Genomic DNA, 19,215 nt, shown 5'->3' with positions numbered 1-19,215 from the left:
AAAAAAAAAAAAAAAAAAAAATTGGGAGTACTCTGGGAGAATATACATGAAATCTTTTACTAGTAACTTCTCTGAAAGACTGAAATTATGTCATAATAGAAAATTAGTCTGCCACAGTGGCTTACGCATGTAATCCCAACACTTTAGGAGGCTGAAGCAGGAGGATCACTTGAGGCCAAGAGTTCAAGAACAGCCTGGCCAATATGGCGAAACCGTCCCCACTAAAAATATAAAAATTAGCCAGCCATAGTAGTGCATGCCTGTAATCCCAGCTACTCAGGAGGCTGAGGCAAGAGAATCGCTTGAACCTAGGAGGCAGAGGTTGCAGTGAGTCGAGATCATGCCACTGCACTCCAGCCTGGGCAACAGAGCAAGACTCCATCTCAAAAAAAAAAAAAAGAAAAGAAGATGAAAAATATAAAGGAACATCATTGTTGCGCAACAAGTCTGAATTAAGTTCCTTTCCATGTTAAGAAGGAAAAGTAAACTGAATTATTCTAGTTCATTTGTTATTCTCATCTAAATAATACGGCTGACTAGTACTGGAACTCATTATTTGGAAGACACTTGACTTACGGGTAGCAACCAATCCAACTTCAGAGGTGATCTGATTATTTCACAATTTATAGAACAACCTACTTTTAGGTAGATGACATTAACAGGTATTAAAAGTACAAGTGGACTTTGAGCCAAGTATCTACAATCAGATGGTCTTGAATTTGACATATTAGACTAATGTTCAATTATTCCCTTATGAGACAGCATGAAAGAATGAAAATGGAACACATTTTAGTCAGATATTAATCTTAAAACGTAAAAGAACAACTTCCTATGAAGATTTTCTTCCCATTTTAAAAAAGTTTTTATGCAGTAAAAACCATCAGTTAGTTGAAAACTTGGCAAGCCATACAAATTCATTTCCTGAAGATTCTATATATTTGTTGTTTCTATACTGCCAATATGTAAAGTTTTATTACTATTTTACTGAGAAAGTTATGATTTTTCCATTAACTTTGCGGTTGTAAAAGATCAGCTGCACAAGTGCAGTTTTATTAGGCTTAGAGGCCAAATATTTTTCTAACAGGAAACAGTTCTGATATTATAATGGAAGTCAATGAAAAAAAACAGGACCCACAAATCTAGTGAAGCATTTTGTTCTATTAAGGGCAGCTGTGTATGTGTGACTAGCACTTAAAGAATTTAGAGTAACTTTAAGGGGAATAGAATAGCATAAAATACATTCAGTACCTACACACCCTGCCTGTATATGTTTTTCCGTTGTTGGGTTTATATGGATATCTATGTTGTTGAAGATTCACGAGTGGAGAAGCTATAAAGAGATGCCTGAGTTGCCAAGAATGAAAATGCTTAGAGGCCTATAAGGGTATATGATTTTTCAGGCTGGTTTTGAATTTTGTTTCTAGTAATTTTAATAATATGGGTAAAACAAACCACAGGTACAGAAACAGAGAAATAGCTCACGGCGCACACTGTGGAAACCTAAACTACTGAGAAAAATAAGGAGATGTCAGTGTGATGACGGTGGAAGAGTAGGGTCTGTGAGTTACAAGTTACCTGGGCCTCCATCTTATTTCTAAAGAGAAAGTATCACCTTATTCAAACCCACACAAACAATGTGGAACTAGTTTCACTTAAATCTTACCTTTTGGCCGAGCGTGGTGATTCACGCCTTTAATTCTAGCACTTTCGAAGTCCGAGGCGGGTGGATCACCTGAGGTAAGGAGTTTGAGACTAGCCTGGCCAACATGGTGAAACCCCATCTCTCCTAACAAAATACAAAACTTAGCCGGGCATGGTGGCGTGTGCCTGTAATCCCAGCTACTTGGGAGACTGAGGCAGGATAATTGCTTGAACCCAGGAGGTGGAGGTTGCAGTAAACTGAGATCACACCACTGTACTCTAGCCTGGGTGACAGAGGGAGAAGTCATCTCAAAAAAACAAAAAACAGAACAAAACAAAAACTCAACCTTTTGTAATTCCAGAACTTTGGGAGGTCGTCGAAGTGGGCAGTTCACTTGAGCTCAGGAGTTCAAGACCAGCTTGGGCAACATGAAATCCCATCTTTACTAAAAATACAAAAATTAGCCAAGCATGTTGGCTGGTGCCTGTAATCCCAGCTGCACCAGAATCACTTGAACCCAGGAGGTGGAGGCTGCAGTGAGCCGAGATCGTGCCACTGCACTCTAGCCTGGGTGACAAAGCAAGACTCTGTCTCAAAAATAAATACATAAAATAAATCTCACCTTTAGGCCAGGCGCAGTGGCTCACGCCCGTAATCCCAGCACTCTGGGAGGCCAAGGTGGGGGGGCGCGAATCACTTGAGGTCAGGAGTTCGAGACCAGCCTGACCAACATGGAGAAACACCGTCTGTACTAAAAATATATATAAAACTAGTCAGGCTTGGTGGCACATTCCTGTAATTCCAGCTACACAGGGGGCTGAGGCAGGAGAATTGCTTGAACCCAGGAGGTGGAGGCTGCAGTGAGCCGAGATCGTGCCATGGCATTCCAGCCTGGGCAACAAGAGCAAACCTCCGTCTCAAAAAAAAAAACAAAAAAACCTCACCTTTAGCATATAGAGTAGCAACAGAATAGACGGTGCTATGAGTAAGAAAAAAATGGCATTCATTTATTCAACAAGCATTTATTGAGAACTACTAGCCAGTCACTAAGTTAGGGAAACAAGTACAGTAGTCCCCCCTTATCTGTGGGGGATGCCTTCCAAGATCTCCAGTAGATGCCTGAAACCGAGGACAATACTGAATTCCATATATAAAAGGGATTTGCCACATAATGATGCTTTGGTCAACAGACCACACATACTATGGTGGTCCCATAACATTATAACGAAGCTGAAAAATTCTGATCACTATTGCCTGATGACCTGGTAGCCATCATAACACCGTGGTGCAACTCACTTTTTCTAAGTTGAGCCCCGTTTAAATACACAAATACCATTGTGTTACAACTGCCTACAGCCATTCAGCACAGCAACGTGCTGTACAAGTTTGTAGCCTAGGAGCAACACGGTATACCGTACAGCCCACGTTTGTGGTAGGCTATACCACAGGTTTAAGTATACTGTACCGTGTTACTACAACAATGAAACTGCCTAATGGAGCATTTCTCAGAATGTCTTCTTGTCATTAAGGGAGGCATGGTACTGGTATTCCCTATACATATATACCTATGATAAAGTTAATGTATCAGTTCGGTGGAGTAAGAGATTATCGACAACTAATAATAAAATAGAACAATTATAACAACGTACTGTAATAAAAGTTATGTGACTCTGCTCTCTCTCTCCCTCTCAAAATATCTTATTTTACTGTACTCACTCTTTTTCTTCTTGTGATGATGTGACCACGGAAAGCGAAACACAGGACAAGTAGGGACTACTGTAAAGAGATCCTGTCCACGCCCTCAAGGAGCTTACACTCTAGCTCAAGCAGACACGATTTAATACCACGTGATAAGTGCAATGCCAAAGGCATACTTGGAACGTTAAGTGGGTCCCAGAAAAGGAACAGCTAAGCAATCTTGGGGTGGGAGCTAGGATCAGGAAAGGCATCTTGGAAAAGATGGGCCAAAACTGTCTTAAGGGAATTAGCTGGGGGTTGATTTTAGGAAAGGGGAATAACAGGAACAGAATGAAACCAATTCGGAACATGGCATTTCCTGGGAACGAAAAGCACCCTTTCCTTATCTGTCAAAGATAAGTCAGAGCATTATCACAGGTCACTTCTGAGATCTGGGACATCAACTGCCCAGGGAGTGGCTGGGTGGACATTCCAGGGTCTTTTTATTGTTTTCTGTTGCATCCCAGACCCTACAACCCCTTCCTGAAAGGGTAAAGCGCACTTCCCTTAAGAAAAAGTTGTTAGCAGGTGTGTCCTTTCTCACGGGGGATAATTATCAGGGTGCAGCCACAACAAAGGCCGCAGACGGAAGGTGGGAAGAAGACTTGGGATAAGGTGTGTGGAGGAGCCCACAGGCTCTGGCCCAATTCCAGGGAGTGACGGGACGTCTTTCCGATTGGAGGAGGAGAACTCCCCGATACAAATACAGCAGTGGCATCGCCCCTCCGCGCCCCCCACGCCATGACGAGGAGACGCCGGGGGAAACCCTGCAGTTGTGGGAGGGACAGACGTGCTGGGGGAACGAGAGGCCGCGGGAAGAGGCGCTCGCATCAAGGAGGCATTTTAGAGCGAGGATCAGGCGCAGCTGCGGACTGGGGGTCCCGGCTTCGGAACCCGCTGTCCAGCAGGGTCCCGGAGGGCGCGGCGCCCACTCACCGCTGCTGCTGGTGAAGTAGAACACCATGATCACGGGAGCGATGCGGTGACTCCACCGCGGAGCAGCAGCGCTCAACTCACGAAGCTCAGGATACCAGACTCTCGGCGGCCGCCTGGTTCTCGGAACTCCTCCGTGCACTTCCGGCGGACGTCGGGGCGCGTCATAACGCCGGCCGTGGGCGCCATCTTTAGTCCTGGCGAGGCGAAGGGTATTGGCAAGGAGTTTGGTTCAATGATTTGTGGGTTAAGGGAAAGAGGCATCTTGGGCACATTAGTTAACCTATCTGTGCTTCACTTTCCTCAGCAGCGAAATGAAGATGATACTAGAGCAGCTAAGTCACAGGATATTTTTTAGGGTTAATTAAGTTAATGGGCGCCAAGGGTTTAGAACATAGCACACAAGCGAGTTGTTTCTGATACTCACCTGGAGAATATGCCTCTTGGGGATTGGACTGTGTTCTGGCTCAAATCGAAGGCCTGCCATCCCAAACCTCTGAACCTCAGAGGTACTCCTGCTGTAAAGTAGGAATAATCATACTCATGTAAGGCTCCTACAGCACTTGGTTTTGCCCTGATTATTTCTCTTTTGAGAAAGCACTTTTATCTGAGGAATGTGAGTCCTTTTAAATTACTAGGTCTGGAGAGGCATTAAAATGAGACCCCATCATGTTCTACTATCCCCTTGAGCTATGTATTCATCTCCTGAAACTACCTGCTTCTGCCACAAGTAGCTACCTACTAACCTCACACTGCCACACAAGACACTATGACCCACACCCTACAGCTTAACAATGTCTAGCCAATCACTGATGCATGTAGTTTCTATAAATGAAAATGCTTGACAGTTGTGTATCAGCCCACTTCCTGTCCTCCTTTTTCGTCTTTAAAAACCTGCTTGTAGCAAAGGCCGGACAGAGCTCATATCCAAAGCTACTGGTGGAGGGTGGGGGGTCGGGGGGGGGGGGGGTGGAATCTTCTGGGCAGCTGTCTCCACTTTAACTCAAGCAAACTCTACATTCTTATTTTTTTGCCTCAGCCTTTCCTTTTAAACTGACACTCTTAAATCACTCTCACTGACTTCATTCTATGACATTGAGGGCATCACTTAACGAAATTTATTTATGTGCTCGCTTTGACAGCATGTGTACTAAAATTGGAATGATACAGAGAACATTAACATGGCCCCTGCTCAAGGATGACATGCAAATTTGTGAAAATTAAATTTGAAAAAATAAACATAAAACCCTAAACTTATTTGAAACTAAAAATGTGCCAGAAACACTGTACCAGGAGCTGGTGACACAAAGATAGTAACAATAGCTAACAATAAACGTTTTAGGAACTTTCTGGTTTTCCAAAGTAAGAATTTAACTCTGTTCTGTAAATAGCAATTGTTTTGGGGTTCTCAGTTGTATTATTTGTAAAATGGGAATGGCAATAGATATTAATACCTTATGGATTGTGGTGAGAAGTAAAAGAAACAAAACATGTAAAGCATCTAAGAATGCCTGGCACATAGCAGGTGTTAAGTTTTATATTTTAATTTTAAAAATAAAATAGTGAATAGAAACCTAAAGTTACTGATAAAAATGAAACTAACAAGCTTCAAATGTGAAAAATAAGTGCATTCAGAATCTTGGAGAGGCCTGTATTTATTTATTTATTTTCGAGACGGAGTCTTGCTCTGTCGCCACGTTGGAGAGGCCATTTTACAAAAATTTCTTACCCCAAGTGACCCCAGAATGTACATCGACTTCAACCGGGCCGAGAACTACAATTCCCAGAATGCACCTAAACAAGGCCCCGGGAACGCAGCCCGGCGTTGCTGCAGGGAATTGTGGGTGGCGTGGTTTCCCTCAGAGCTTTTCACTTCACCAGGGCGCGAGAATCTTGGACACAGCCACCAGGGTAGGCAGGGTAAGGGCTGGTGCTCCACCAATCACCGAGCCAGCCCCTGGAAGCGTTGAGCCGTGGCCAATCGGAACGCAGCGGCTTCCTCCTAGCCTGGCGCGCGATAATTTGAAGACGCTCACGGAGCGGCTGGCTGGGCTGAGGAGAGCTTGCCGGGTTCTGAGGCGCAGGTAACCTCTGGAGTAGGCCGAGGCAGGGCTGTGGAAGGCTGAGGCGAGCGGGAGACCTTGTGGGACGTGGGGACGAATGTCACGGGAAAAGAGCTTTTGCTTGGCGCTCGGCAGGTCCGCGACCCCGAGACCGAAGAAGCCACTAACCCGTTCTCCGCGCTCACAGGCGCTGGGTTTCCATCTTCCCGACGTCGGCGTTTCCTTGTTTTGGATTTAGGGTTGGTTTGTTTGTTTCCCTGACCGGGTTCAGGGTCGGGACGCTTTCCTCTCCTACCTTTCCTCGCTTAGCCCCAGAGGGGCCATCCCTTAAGCCGCAGCTCGACCTGAATTCCCAGAGACCCTGGCCTTTCAGTTTGTTCATTTATTAATGGCTTTGAAATAACGCTTGTGTGCTGCTTTGGGGGGAATTTTCCTGATGCCACGGAAGGGGAAGGAAATGAACTCTGACGAGCCACATAGCCGCCTGCTCGTGCATTCTTGCATTTGTTTTCAGCAGCTTCACGACTTTAAGGGATTTTTATAAAAAGGGAAGCAAACGGCTTGCTCCAGGCTCCTCAGCTAGGAAAATGGCAGAGGACTGTGCTTCACCCATTTTCTTGCTGGGCTCTGATGAAAAGTTACAGACGGTCTCTGCCTTCATTGAAGGCTGTTGAGATGGGGAAACAAGAAAATGTCTTAAATGGACTATTAGGGAAATACAGGGTGCCATGGAAGCAGAACAAGCGCGTGTAACCCTGGGAGGGGTGGAAGGAGAGCAGTGTCGAGGAAGGCCTCCCGGAAAATAGGGTTTTAACTTGGTGTGAAATAGACTAATTAAAGGGGGTATAATTTTGATAAAGCGACTTTTAATATTTTGATGAATGTGGTTATTGTCATTTCTTTTAGGAATTCAATAAAATGGCAGCTCTTACTCCAAGGAAGAGGAAACAGGATTCTTTGAACTGTGACAGGTGAATCTCAGCCTACGAATAGAAACTCTTAGAAAAATCCACCTTGTCTCTCTTGTTCTCTCCCATTTTCTAAAATTTTTGTTCTTCCACTAGCCTACTCCTTGTGGCTACAGTGATAACCTGATAACCTATATTTTAATTCTAGCTAGGAAATACATTAAGTTTTCATAACGAATTATTTAGTCCTTTTCAAGGGAATCAAAGAAGGTTGTTTTTTGGTTTTTGTTTTTTTCTTTTGACATAGAAGCAGCCTATTGAAGAAAGCTATTTTCTATGGCTAGGAAATATACCAGATCGGCTATTACCTTGTTCCTTTCTGTTCCCCTACAATATTTTATATAGTGTCTTGCATACAGTAGATGCTTGTCTGGAAACAATTCTAGAAAGTTTGTGTACTCAGATATTAATTACTCTACCCAGGAAAAGCCCCAGGGGGTCAGTTCATTACAGACAATTATTATAGGGGACTTGTAGACAATAGAGCAAAATATATGAGCTATCATTTATATATGGCCAACACATAGAAATAGATTTTAAAACACATGCATATATGTCTAGCAAAGCTTCTTTGTGTATGGTGTTTGTTTTCATGAACATTGGGCTCTTTGGGAAGATATTTGAATGTTTTATTTGATAAAGACAATTTGAGAATCCTACTGTTAAACTAATAGAAAATTGTGTGTATGTTTGGGGGTACATGTATTAATATGACCTATAAGTTGAGCTTATTACTTAGCAGTAGATTTATGTAAATTTTGACACAAAATAATCTTAATGGACTTTTTTTTTTTTATAGCCTTTTACACTTCACTGAAAATCTGTTTCCATCACCTAATAAAAAGCACTGTTTTAATCAAAACGGTGATAAAAATGAAGAAAACCTGCATTGCTCTCAACAAGGGCATTTTGTTTTAAGTGCACTCAAAACAACTGAAATAAATAGACTGCCATCAGCAAATCAAGGCTCACAATTTAAATCTTCTGTGTCCACTGTATCTTTCTACAACCAAAATAAGTGGTACCTCAATCCACTGGAGAGAAAGCTGATAAAAGAGAGTAGATCTACTTGTCTAAAAACTAATGATGAAGATATATCTTTTCCCATTGTGACAGAAAAAATGCAGGGAAAACCAGTCTGTTCCAAGAAGAACAACAAAAAACCACAGAAGAGTTTAACTGCTAAGTATCAACCAAGGTATAGACACATCAAGCCTGTATCAAGGAATTCTAGAAATCCCAAGCAAAATCGAGTGATCTATAAGCCAATTATGGAGAAAGAAAATAATTGTCACTCAGCTGAAAATAATCCCAGTGCTCCTCGGGTTCTAAGCCAAAAAATAAAACCACAAGTTACGCTCCAGGGTGGAGCAGCATTTTTTGTTAGTAGAAAAAAATCCTCTCTTAGAAAATGGTCCCTGGAAAATGAGCTGTCACGGGGCACCCAAAAGAATAAATTAGCAGTGATTGAAGATTCTGATGTAAAGACTGTCAGTGAAAAAAAAGCTTTTGAGACAAGGCAGGTGCCAAAGTGCTTAATCCTAGAAGAGAAATTGAACATTGGACTAAGTGCAAGCAGTAAAAATCAAGAAGAATTAATAAAGGTAAAGCTAAATATATCACTTTAAAAATGGCTATATAATAAAACTTTAGTATGACATAGTTGAATAAAATTTTATTTTCTGGACTGCTTTTATAAAGCCAGATAGCATAGTGTTTAGTTATTGTAAGGAGTTTATTTATTTATTTATTTTGAGATGGGGTCTTTCTTTGTGACCCAGGCTGGAGAGCAGTGGCACAAACACTGCTCACTACAGCCTCAACCTCCTAGACCCAAGCAATCCTACCAAGTAACTGGTACTATAGGTGCACACCACCTCACCTGGCTAATTCTTGCATTTTTTATAGAGGCTGGGATTTCACCATGTTGCCCAGGCTGGTCTCGCACTACTGGGCTACAGTGATCCACCTGCCTCACCCTCCCAAATTGCTGGGATTATGGGTGTGAACCAGTGCACCTGGCCTGGCCACATTTTAAGTTCTCAATAGGTACATGTAGCTGGTGGCTACCATGTTAGACCATGCTGGTGTAGAACTTCTGTTGCTGATCTTCTGTCTATAACCTTCGTCAGAAAAAAAGTTGGGTTTTGTGGGGCAGCTAGGGACAGAAAGCCAATGAAGCAGCCTTAAGAAAGGTTGTCTCCCAGATCAGGGCTTCCATGTCTATGGTGGCTTGTTTATATTCATCACAACCCTTGTAGCTGGAGAAATGGTAGGCGTATGTGATACCCAGTATACTCAGGCTTATAGTCATGTCTTTCCTAACCCACCTCTCATCGTTGCCTTCCTCACTCACTTCTCTCAAATTCAACCCCAGTTCATATCTCTTGTAATCACCTAAATTTCAAACCTCAGTGGCAAAGATTATAAACTGGTGGCCAGTAAACCAAATCTCGCCCATAAATGTTTTGCTTGGCCTACATAATTTTAAAATTGGAGCCAAAATTATTTTTAAATACAAGAAATTTCTGGTGTCTCATGAAATATTGAAAACTGAGCCTTCATTTCTACATGGCAATAATCAGCTGAATATCAGGCTGAGTATCATACCATTTGACAAGTATGGGCTGGCTCTTCATTTCTCTCAGTCAGTGTATATCTATTTAGATCAGTTTAGTTTTGATAATTTTACTTACTGCTGCCCTTGTAAGGCATTTAAGTTTTTAGTCCTCACTGTAAATATTTTTTTTCCTGTTTATCAAGTATGGCCAAGTAGATTGTTAAATGAGATAGGTTCTTGCTGGCTAAGCCATGACAGTCTAATTTTACTAATTCATTTTCTGTTTATATCAACAAAACACTTCTGTGTCTTGATAGGGATTTTGATTACAAGAGTAAGCTTCGTCAAAATTTATTAAACTGTGCTTTATACCTATACATTTATATGAAAATTAAGTTTTTTGAAATGTTGGGGCATAACTCAAGCTAAAATTGTCTCAATCCAGTAAAACAAAGAAAGAATCTGCAGTTTCCCTATACATCTCCTAATGATGATGATGATCTATTTGGTACAGCCTGGTGGTGTACCAAATGAATGGTGACCTGATGAGTTCTCTGTAAGCAGTGTAACAGAGAATTCTGTAATTCTCTTTTCTGTCTTATTTTCATTTTCTTAGCTTCACTTTATGGGTTTGGTATTGAGTTAGTTTTCAGTAGTTTGGGAGGCTGGGCTTTTGTCATTTTAAATTTGTGGAAAGGGACTATACTTGCTCAGGATATTGCTAAATACCCATGTCTAGAATTCATCTCTGCTAGCTAAGGGCGAATCTGATTTTCTGTTTTTTTATTTTGAGATGGAGTCTCACTCTGTCGCCCAGGCTGGAGTGCAGTGGCGCAATCTCAGCTCACTGCAACCTCCGCCTCCTGAGTTCAAGCAATTCTCTACCTCAGCCTCCCAAGTAGCTGGGATTACAGGCACCCGCCAACATGCCTGTTTAATTTTTGTATTTTTAGTAGGGACGGGGTTTCACCCTCTTGGCCAGGCTGGTCTTGAACTCCTGACTTCGTGATCCACCTGCCTTGGTCTCCCAAAGTGCTGGGATTACAGGTGTGAACCACCACGCCCGGCCAGTGAATCTGATTTTCATGAGGATACCCTTTCCCCAACTCATGGAGCCCTGAAAAGTGTTAAACTGATGGGTTATCCCACCTCTGCTGGGATATTATGGTTTTGAGTAGTAGAAGTTGTATTTTAACCAAGAGGTTTTTCCTTTTTCCCCAAGCCGTATATTCCCTAGTAATTCCCAAATTAGTATGAGGGAAATCTGTCAGAATTTTTTCTACTTTGCTTTTCCCACATTCCTGCTACTCTCCAGTGACTCTAGAAAGTTATTCTTTCCTTAGCTGCTCATTTTAAAAGTTCATGGCAAAAAGTTGTCCCTTTCCAGTTTGGTGGCTGCTGGGGAAATTTTTGCCATTTTTACTGACTTTTTTGTTCATTTCATTATGAAAGTGATGGTCTGCAATCATTCTGCCGTCTCTATCAGGAAGTATAACACATTTTTGAGAGGATGACAGATTACAACATGTGTACTCTGGCTTTTTTTTTCTTTTGAGATGGAGTGTTGCTATGTCGCCAGGCTGGAGTGCAGTGACATGATCTCGGCTCATTGCAACCTCCGCCTCCTGGGTTCAAGCGATTCTCCTGCCTCAGCCTCCGAAGTAGCTGGGACTACAGGTGTGTGCCACCAAGCCCAGCTAATTTTTGTATTTTTAGTAGAGATGGTTTCACCGTGTTAGCCAGGATGGTCTCAATCCCTTGACCTCGTGATCTACCCACCTCAGTCTCCCAAAGTGCTGGGATTACAGGCATGAGCCACCGCACCCTGCCATACTCTGGCTTTTAAAAGATAATGTACACTTGGTGAATACAGGGGAAGTTTTCCTAAAAATAGTTTGACGATTGAAAATCACATTATGAAATGTAATTCATAATAAACCAAATCCTTTGTTTTAGAAATAGATCTGGGATTCATTCACTAGAAAACAGTTAAAAATTAGATTTGTTCCTTTTTTTTTTTTTTTAACCTATTTTCAGGATTCATCAGATGACAGAGTTTTGTCAAAGGAACATAAAGTTGATAAAAATGAAGCTTTTCCTTCAGAGGATTCTCTTGGTGAGAATAAGACAAGTAAGAGAAAACTAGCATGAATTTAACTGCTTAATGCTTTATTACGTATGTTATATAATAATAATTCTTATAATAATTTTTGGGTCTTTCTGTTTTCAGTCGTGTGCCTGTAGTTAGTATCTTTGTTTTTATCTCTGTGACACCGTTTTCTGTAGTAAAGCAGTGCATTGCGTTTTGAAAAACAAGAAACAAGAAGATCCTAGGTTAAAATTTTAGACAAAATGGTAGTCTTAATTGCTCTATGGCTGTGGCCAAGTTACTTAAGCTCTCTAGAGTTGAGTGTTCTCATTATAAAATCATATCTACTCTATCTTTCTCCCAAAACAATGTAAGTTAAAACTATTATGTATATTTGTGATCAAAGCCCAGTTGTGAGCAGAACTTACCAAGTCTTATAAATGACACTGAAATGTCAGGAACCATGAGATTTTTGTCTAGGTTTACTGCTAATTAGCTGTATGATCTAGGAAGAGATCTCTAAAGAGTTAAAGTTAATTTTTAAATTTCTGTCACTTCTGAAATCGTATTCCTAATTTATGCTATCAGTGTTCAATTAAATAGCTTAATAAATTATGAATACATAAAGCTTTTTTAATGATTCTGAGATATGCTAATAACTAGTATTTACTGAGTGCTGAATATATATATCAGGCAGTGCTAAGTATTTAGTATAAGTTATGTTTTTCATAGATTGTGCTCAAAGCACTGATACAATAGAACATATAACAGAAAAACAATGCCATCTACTTACAATAGTTATAAATTTTTCTTTCAAAATATATTTTAGTACATTGTCTATTTAAAGAAAGATAGTGAATAAAAATAATACAATGGTATAAGGATATGGCAGAAATCATGAAAGTTATTAAAAAGACCAAAATTTTATTACTTAATAACTACAGTGTATCATTTAATTCTCCCAACTACTGTAGGTCCTGATATGCCCATTTATAGATGAGGAAATGGACTTGTGTTAAGTAACTTACCCATAGCAGCTCAGACTCTCACCTGCCTTGGCCTTATTTCTAGAGGATGAGCTCTAATTATTTTTCAGTGCAGAGTTAAAGTTTGTTTTTTTAGCCCACTCTTAACTTATTTTCCTCAAATCAGTCGCTGTTTTAACTTTGGTCTTTTCTTTTAATAGACTGTTTGTTTTGCCATAATTTTAGATTTACAGAAAAGTTAAAGTACAGAGAATAGCAGTGTATCTCTTACCCTGTTACCTCAATTCTTAACATCTTATGTTATAATACCTTTGTCAAAACTAAGAAACTGGTATTGGTATAGAATTTTTTTTTTTTTTTTTGAGATGGAGTTTTGCTGTGTTGCTCAGGCTGGAGTGCAGTGGCACCATCTCGGCTCACTGCAGCCTCTGCCTCCAGGGTTCAAGCATTTCTCCCACCTCAGCCTCCCAAGTAGCTGGGATTATAGAGCGTCCGCCACCATGCCCGGCTAATTTTTGTTAAGATGGGGTTTCACCATGTTGGCCATGCTGGTTTCAAACTCCTGACCTCAAGTAATCCACCCGCCTCAGCCTCCCAGAGGGCTGGGATTACAGGCGTGAGCCACTGTGCCCGGCCATAAACACTAGACTTTATTTGGAGTTTACCAAATATTGGTAGTAGTATATTACTATTAACTAAACTTCATTTGGAATCTTCTATTAATGTTTTCTTTCTGTCCCAGCATCCAATCCAAGGTACTGAATTATGTTTAATTGTAATGTGTCTTTAGTCTTGTCTGTGACATTTCCTGTCTTATTTCTTTGTTTGCATATTGCCAGTTGGACGTTGATATCTCCAACTCTAATCCAGTACTCCAGGATTTATTCTATCCTTTTTTCATCTGCAACTTCCCTCTCAGACAGTGAGAAACTTAGTTCCTACTATGCACTATTCACCTACTTATTTGTTCTGTCCCAGTAAACATGTAAAACATTTCATAATTGTTAATTCATACCCCTGTGAGAAATATATTAACCAATTAGAGTGCAATTTTTTTTTCTCTTTGAGACAGTCTCACTCTGTCACCCAGGCTGTAGTGCAGTGGTGCAATCTCAGCTCACTGCAACCTCTGCCCCCAGGGTTCTAGCGATTCTCCTACCTCAGCCTCCTGAGTACCTGGCATTACAGGTGTCTACCACCATGCCCGGCTAATTTTTTTGTATTTTTAGTAGAGATGGTGTTTCGCCATGTTGGGCAGGCTCATCTCGAACTCCTGACTTCAAGTGATCCACGTGCCTTGGCCTCCCTTACCTTTCATCTCATTGTTCATGTTGAGGTTGAGATGAATCTTATCTAATTCAGTGTCTTTTTCTGTATGTAATTATTGCCGAAGTAAGCTTTTGTGGAATCCTGTATCAACTCATGCCATTCTTTTCTAAATGTGATATATTTTCAATTTTTTCCCTTTATAGAATTCCATATATAGTTTTATATATATATATTAAATAATATACGTATTTTCTAGGATTATAGGCGTGAGCCACTGCACTCAGCCTAGAGTACAATTTTAAGTAGTGTCTTTTTGTCTTTATCCTTATAACTTCTAGTTAAAACACCATTTGCTGAAGTTACTTAGGCCAGCTTCTCTTTTTCCCCCTACCTCCTTCGGTGTCGTTATGCTGTACAGTTCTAATATAGTTAGGTTCATTTCTCACAGTATGCATTCCATCTTAGGCTACCTCAGTAGCCTGGTTGATATTTATACATATTTTTTTCTCATTTGATGTACATTGAAGTTCATTCTTTGTGATTTTTACAGTTCTGTGGGTTTTATCAAATGTATAGAATTATGTATTAGCCATTACAGTACCACACAGAACAGTTCCTTCACCCTAAAATTTCCCTATGCCTACATTTTGTTGTTACTGTCCTTCCCCGCAGTCCCGTGGCAACCATTCATCTGCTTTTTATTTCTATAGTTTTACCTTTTCCAGGAAAAACATTACACATATGTATCCTTTGGGGTCTGGCTTATTTCACTTAGTAATACATTTAAAGTTCATCCATGATGTTGGATGTATCAGTAGTAATTCTCATTTATCACTGAACTGTCGGCATACCATAAGAATTCTTTATATATTCTGGATACAAGTTTTTGATCAGATACATGATTGCAAATATTTTCTCCCCTCAATCTGTGGCTTGTCTTTTCATTCTCTTTATTTTTTGTAGAGCACAATTTTTAAATTTGATAAAGTCTAAATTAATTTTTTATAAATGTATTATGCTTTTGGTGTTGTGTGTAAAAACTTATTACCCAATCCAAGTTCATGAAGATTATTCCCTAATAGTTTTTCTAGAAGTTTTGTAGTTTTATGTTTTTACCTTATTATTATTTTTTTTGTAGAAACACAGTCTCACTAAGTTGCTCAGACTTGTCTTGAACTCCTGGCCTAGGCAATCCTCCCGTTTTTGGTCTCCTAAAGTGTTGGGATTACAGGCATGAGCCACCATGCCTGATCATAGTTTTACATTTAGATCTGTGATCCATTTGAGTTAAGTTTACATAAGGTTTGAATAGGTGTAATTTTTTTTGCATGTGGACGTTTAATTGGTCCAGCACCATTTGTTGAGGACTGTTTTTCCTCCATGGGATTACCTTTGCCTCTTTGTTAAATCTCGATCTTGAGTAGTATTTTGTCTTAATTAACCTTTGAAATCTTATGAATTAAAGCTTTGATTTTATTTGGTAATACACATTATCACAATTTTTCCCCTACCAGTTTCTCCTAAGTCCACTGTCTATCCAATCTTCAGTGCATCTTCAGTCAATTCAAAAAGGTGAGAATTGTTACTGTTTTAAAGTTCAAGCCTTATAAATTACACAGGTCCTCTGGGTCTCTTTTTCAGTCTCGTGCTACTTAATTTGGGGAGTTTTTTTTCTTCCTCACTAAGGGGAATAGGAGAATAATATTGAGAATAGGGTGATGAAATCAGTCCCTCATGGAAACATAAGAACTTAAGAGTTGAGAGATGGAAAAGATCTTTATATGCTTGAGTAAGAGTAATTGCTAACATATAATACCTTACCTGTAATAAGCAGCTTTTGTATCTATTATCTTAATTTTCACAACAAATTAGAAGGTAGATACTATTATTCTATTTTTAGCCTAAGAAACTGTTAGTAATTTAGCCACAGTTGCACAGCTATTAGGTACTAGGACCAGGACTAGAATCTGTATCTGAACCAAATGCCCATTAAGTTATATTTCCTTCCCTGGGTGATAGTATAGTAGCTACAATTTAATAAGCATTTACAGCTTCATGATGTAGGTACCATTGTTACCCATTTTGTAGATGAGAAAGCTGGCTGGAGGAGTAAGTAACTTGCAGCAGCTTAATGTTATCATAAAGTATAGCTGAAGACTGCATTGGGGGAGGCACGGATGGGTAGAGAGCATGATAGGCAGCAGAGCTCTGAAAAAGTAGTTTCTTATAGTCTAAACATCTTCTTCCTAAGTAGCTTTGATCCTTCTCTCTCCATTTGATTATAAATAACTCCAGATATTAACTAAGGAACTTCCCGGCTACATTTTCCTTACTCTCAGAGCACCTCATCTTAAATTGCCTCAGTGACTAGGTTGAGTGGGCAGCTTTTCCTTTTCAAAGGTTTGTTTCTAGTTTTTCTCACCTTTCCCATTTTTCACCTGTGTTGTCATCTTTCATGACCTTTTATTGAAGATGCGAGCTGTCTTAGTTCATTTTGTGTTGCTATCACAGAATACCATGGACTAAGTAATTTATAATGGACAGAAATTTATTTGGCTCACAGTTCTGGAGGCTGAGAAGTCCAAGATCAAGCGGCCACATCTGGTGGGTGCCTTCTTGCTGCATGATCCCATGGCAGAAGGCAGAACAAGAGAGTGTACGTGAGAGAACAAGAGAGCTTGGCTTGCAGCCTCACGTCCTTCAATAATCAACATTAATTCATTCATGAAGGTGGAGCTATCATGAGCTAAACACCTCTTAAGTTTTCACACATGAATTTTGGGGGACATGCTCAAACCATAGCAGAAGCCTACCACAATTAACTGATAAAAGTGTATACTAATTTAGTCTAGTATAAAGAGACAGGCCAGGCTCTGTGGCTCACGCCTGTAATCCCAGCACTTTGGGAGGCCAAGGTGGGTGGATCACCTGAGATCAGGAGTTTGAGACTAGGCCAACATGGTGAAACCCCATCTTTACTAAAAATACAGAAATTAGCTGGGCATGATGGGGCATGCCTATAATCCCAGCTACTCAGGAAGCTGAGACAGGAGACTAGCTTGAACCCAGGAGGTAGAGGTTGCAGTGAGCCAAGATTGCACCACTGCACTCCAGCTTGGGCGACAGAGCAAGACTCTGTCTCAAAAAAAAAAAAAAAAAAAAAAAAGACAGTGGGATACTATTTGTTAAATAATATGATATTACTCTTTTTGTAGACTCCAAAATGTCAGTTATCAGCAATTTGAGATTTAATCTGTTACTTCAGATAGATTACAGATTCTCAAAGTGCTTAGTCTCACATTTGTTTTTTGGTTTTTAAAATTCATTCAGTGAACATTTAGAGAGTATCACATGCTATTGAGCTATACTGAGTTCTAGAGATGTGAAGATAATTAACGTGGTCTTGCTATCAAGGTTATGGTTAGAGGAGGGTAGACATTTAAACTAGTATAGTGTTACAATTGCTAAAATGGAAGCAAAGAGATGGCTATCACACATGCAGGGTCAGGGAGAGCTGAGTTAGCAAAGGCTGCATAAGGTGAAAAGGGTCAGTAACTTGGACAAATGTTTTTTCATACTGTAGGTAGCAGCCCATTAGTAGTTCATCAGACCAGTTTAGGGTGTCATATCTAGTGACAGTTACTATGGGACTGAACGAAGGTGGACGAACACAGAAATGAAGACAAAGACAAAAGGATCTTTTTAAAGAAGGGGTTGGGAGCTTCTCGCTTCTAGTGAGCAAGGGCCCTGAGCTTCTATAGCCTTTTGTATTTATTGGGTAGAAACAGCAGAGGGGAGCAGGTAAAGGTCAGCTGCATGATTTATCACAGGTTCACTTGATTGTTAACAAGCTTCAAATGTGCCTGTAGATAATGGCAAGAAACACTGTGCCTGGGCATGACTGCCCTCAGCATTCCTTCTGGGTGGCAGACGCAGTTGGTCAGTTTGCCAGCAACCTGCATTCATGAGAACAGTTTGCTGTTTGCTTATATGGCCTCCAGTGGTATACTGAATTGGTCACAACTCTCATTCTTTTGGCCTCCAACAATAGCATTTATTTTTAGTGGAGTAGTGTATCTCACACAGCAAGTATATTTAGTGAAACTTTGGTTTTATGTCTATACTAGTCATGTGAAATGTATTTCTTAGCATAGATTTGTCAAGTCAATTTGAAAACTACTTTTCAGACAAATGGTAAGAAGACAGCTTGACTTAGCTTAATGCAGTAGAGCTAATGCTCCACTTTTTTCTTTTCTACTCTGTCAGGTTTTTTTTTTTTCCCCCTGTTGTTTGAACCTCTTACTTTGGGCATTGGGGGGGGGTGGTTCTTATTTACTTCTACTCTTTAGGGATTTCTACTCCTTTCATTACAAGGCAAGGGTTACAAACTCAGTACCTACAGAGCCAGCAGGCTGGGTGGAAACTAGGGCCAGCTGAAGAATTGTCCACTTAAAAGGGCGTGTGCTATTCCAAGTTCGAACTTGTAGATTCTTTGATGGAATAGAGGTTTAGTGATCTTACAGTCTCTTTTAATATTGGAAATACACATTTTTAAGTGAAATCTCTAAATTTTAAAATATTGGAGGCTAATCCAAAGTTTTAAATAACATATGGGTCAACCAAAACATGTCTGCTAGCTAGATTTGGCCTGAGGGGCTCCGGTTTGCAACCTCTGTAAGTCAGTCTCAGCATTCTTTCCTAATAGGTAAAGATTGTCTCAACTACATCTGTCCAGCCTAAATTTTTTTTTTTCCTTAAGAATTTCAGAGTAGTGAGATGCTGCTTTTGGTATAAGGAAAGGCAAATTTAATAGCTTCATTGCCCAGGTAAAACGTTGCTGGGTCATAATATGATGGTGACTCTGATTTCCTGTGGTTCTGTGGTTCAGTATTATACTTATTTCCTCCAGTACCCCAGGAATTTCTTTATAACTGTATAGGTAAATATTATCCTAAGATTTGATAAAGC

General features: G+C 40.2%; 2 protein-coding genes and 1 non-coding gene across 14 annotated transcripts in view; 2 read left to right on the top strand and 1 right to left on the bottom strand.

The window, feature by feature from the left end:
* Positions 1 to 4,467, bottom strand: part of LOC105482005 (coiled-coil domain containing 25) — a 41,703-nt gene extending 37,236 nt beyond the window's left edge. For 6 of the 9 annotated variants that reach the window (XR_011607141.1, XR_011607140.1, XM_024792887.2 and 3 more), the window contains exon 1: positions 4,316 to 4,467. Coding sequence is in view for 7 of the 9 variants with exons in the window: in XM_024792887.2 (XP_024648655.1) it covers positions 4,316 to 4,343 (28 nt within the window). In the remaining 2 variants the exon portion in view is untranslated. The remainder of the gene's footprint in view (positions 1 to 4,315) is intronic. The other 3 variants (XM_071068469.1, XM_071068467.1, XM_011741846.2) reach the window with 3 other exon arrangements.
* A 304-nt stretch (positions 4,468 to 4,771) lies between these two features.
* Positions 4,772 to 19,215, top strand: part of LOC105482006 (establishment of sister chromatid cohesion N-acetyltransferase 2) — a 34,278-nt gene continuing 19,834 nt past the window's right edge. The window contains exons 1-5 of one of the 4 annotated variants that reach the window (XM_011741848.3): positions 4,772 to 4,857; positions 7,282 to 7,346; positions 8,143 to 8,947; positions 11,941 to 12,034; positions 15,762 to 15,819. In XM_011741848.3, the coding sequence (XP_011740150.2) occupies positions 7,294 to 7,346; positions 8,143 to 8,947; positions 11,941 to 12,034; positions 15,762 to 15,819 (1,010 nt within the window). In that variant the 5' untranslated portion in view covers positions 4,772 to 4,857; positions 7,282 to 7,293. Of the gene's footprint in view, positions 4,858 to 6,230; positions 6,397 to 6,452; positions 6,615 to 7,281; positions 7,347 to 8,142; positions 8,948 to 11,940; positions 12,035 to 15,761; positions 15,820 to 19,215 lie in introns of those variants that run through there. The other 3 variants (XM_011741851.3, XM_011741847.2, XM_011741849.3) reach the window with 3 other exon arrangements.
* On the top strand, positions 5,439 to 5,540 carry LOC112426710 (U6 spliceosomal RNA). Its single transcript, XR_003018117.1, has one exon. It is a non-coding gene; the product is annotated as a U6 spliceosomal RNA (small nuclear RNA).

Source organism: Macaca nemestrina, chromosome 8 (assembly GCF_043159975.1).
Source record: "Macaca nemestrina isolate mMacNem1 chromosome 8, mMacNem.hap1, whole genome shotgun sequence".
In the NCBI taxonomy this organism is placed as follows: domain Eukaryota; kingdom Metazoa; phylum Chordata; class Mammalia; order Primates; family Cercopithecidae; genus Macaca; species Macaca nemestrina.
The sequence above is the reverse complement of the archived record's forward strand: the minus strand, read 5'-3'. Positions and strand labels throughout refer to the sequence as shown.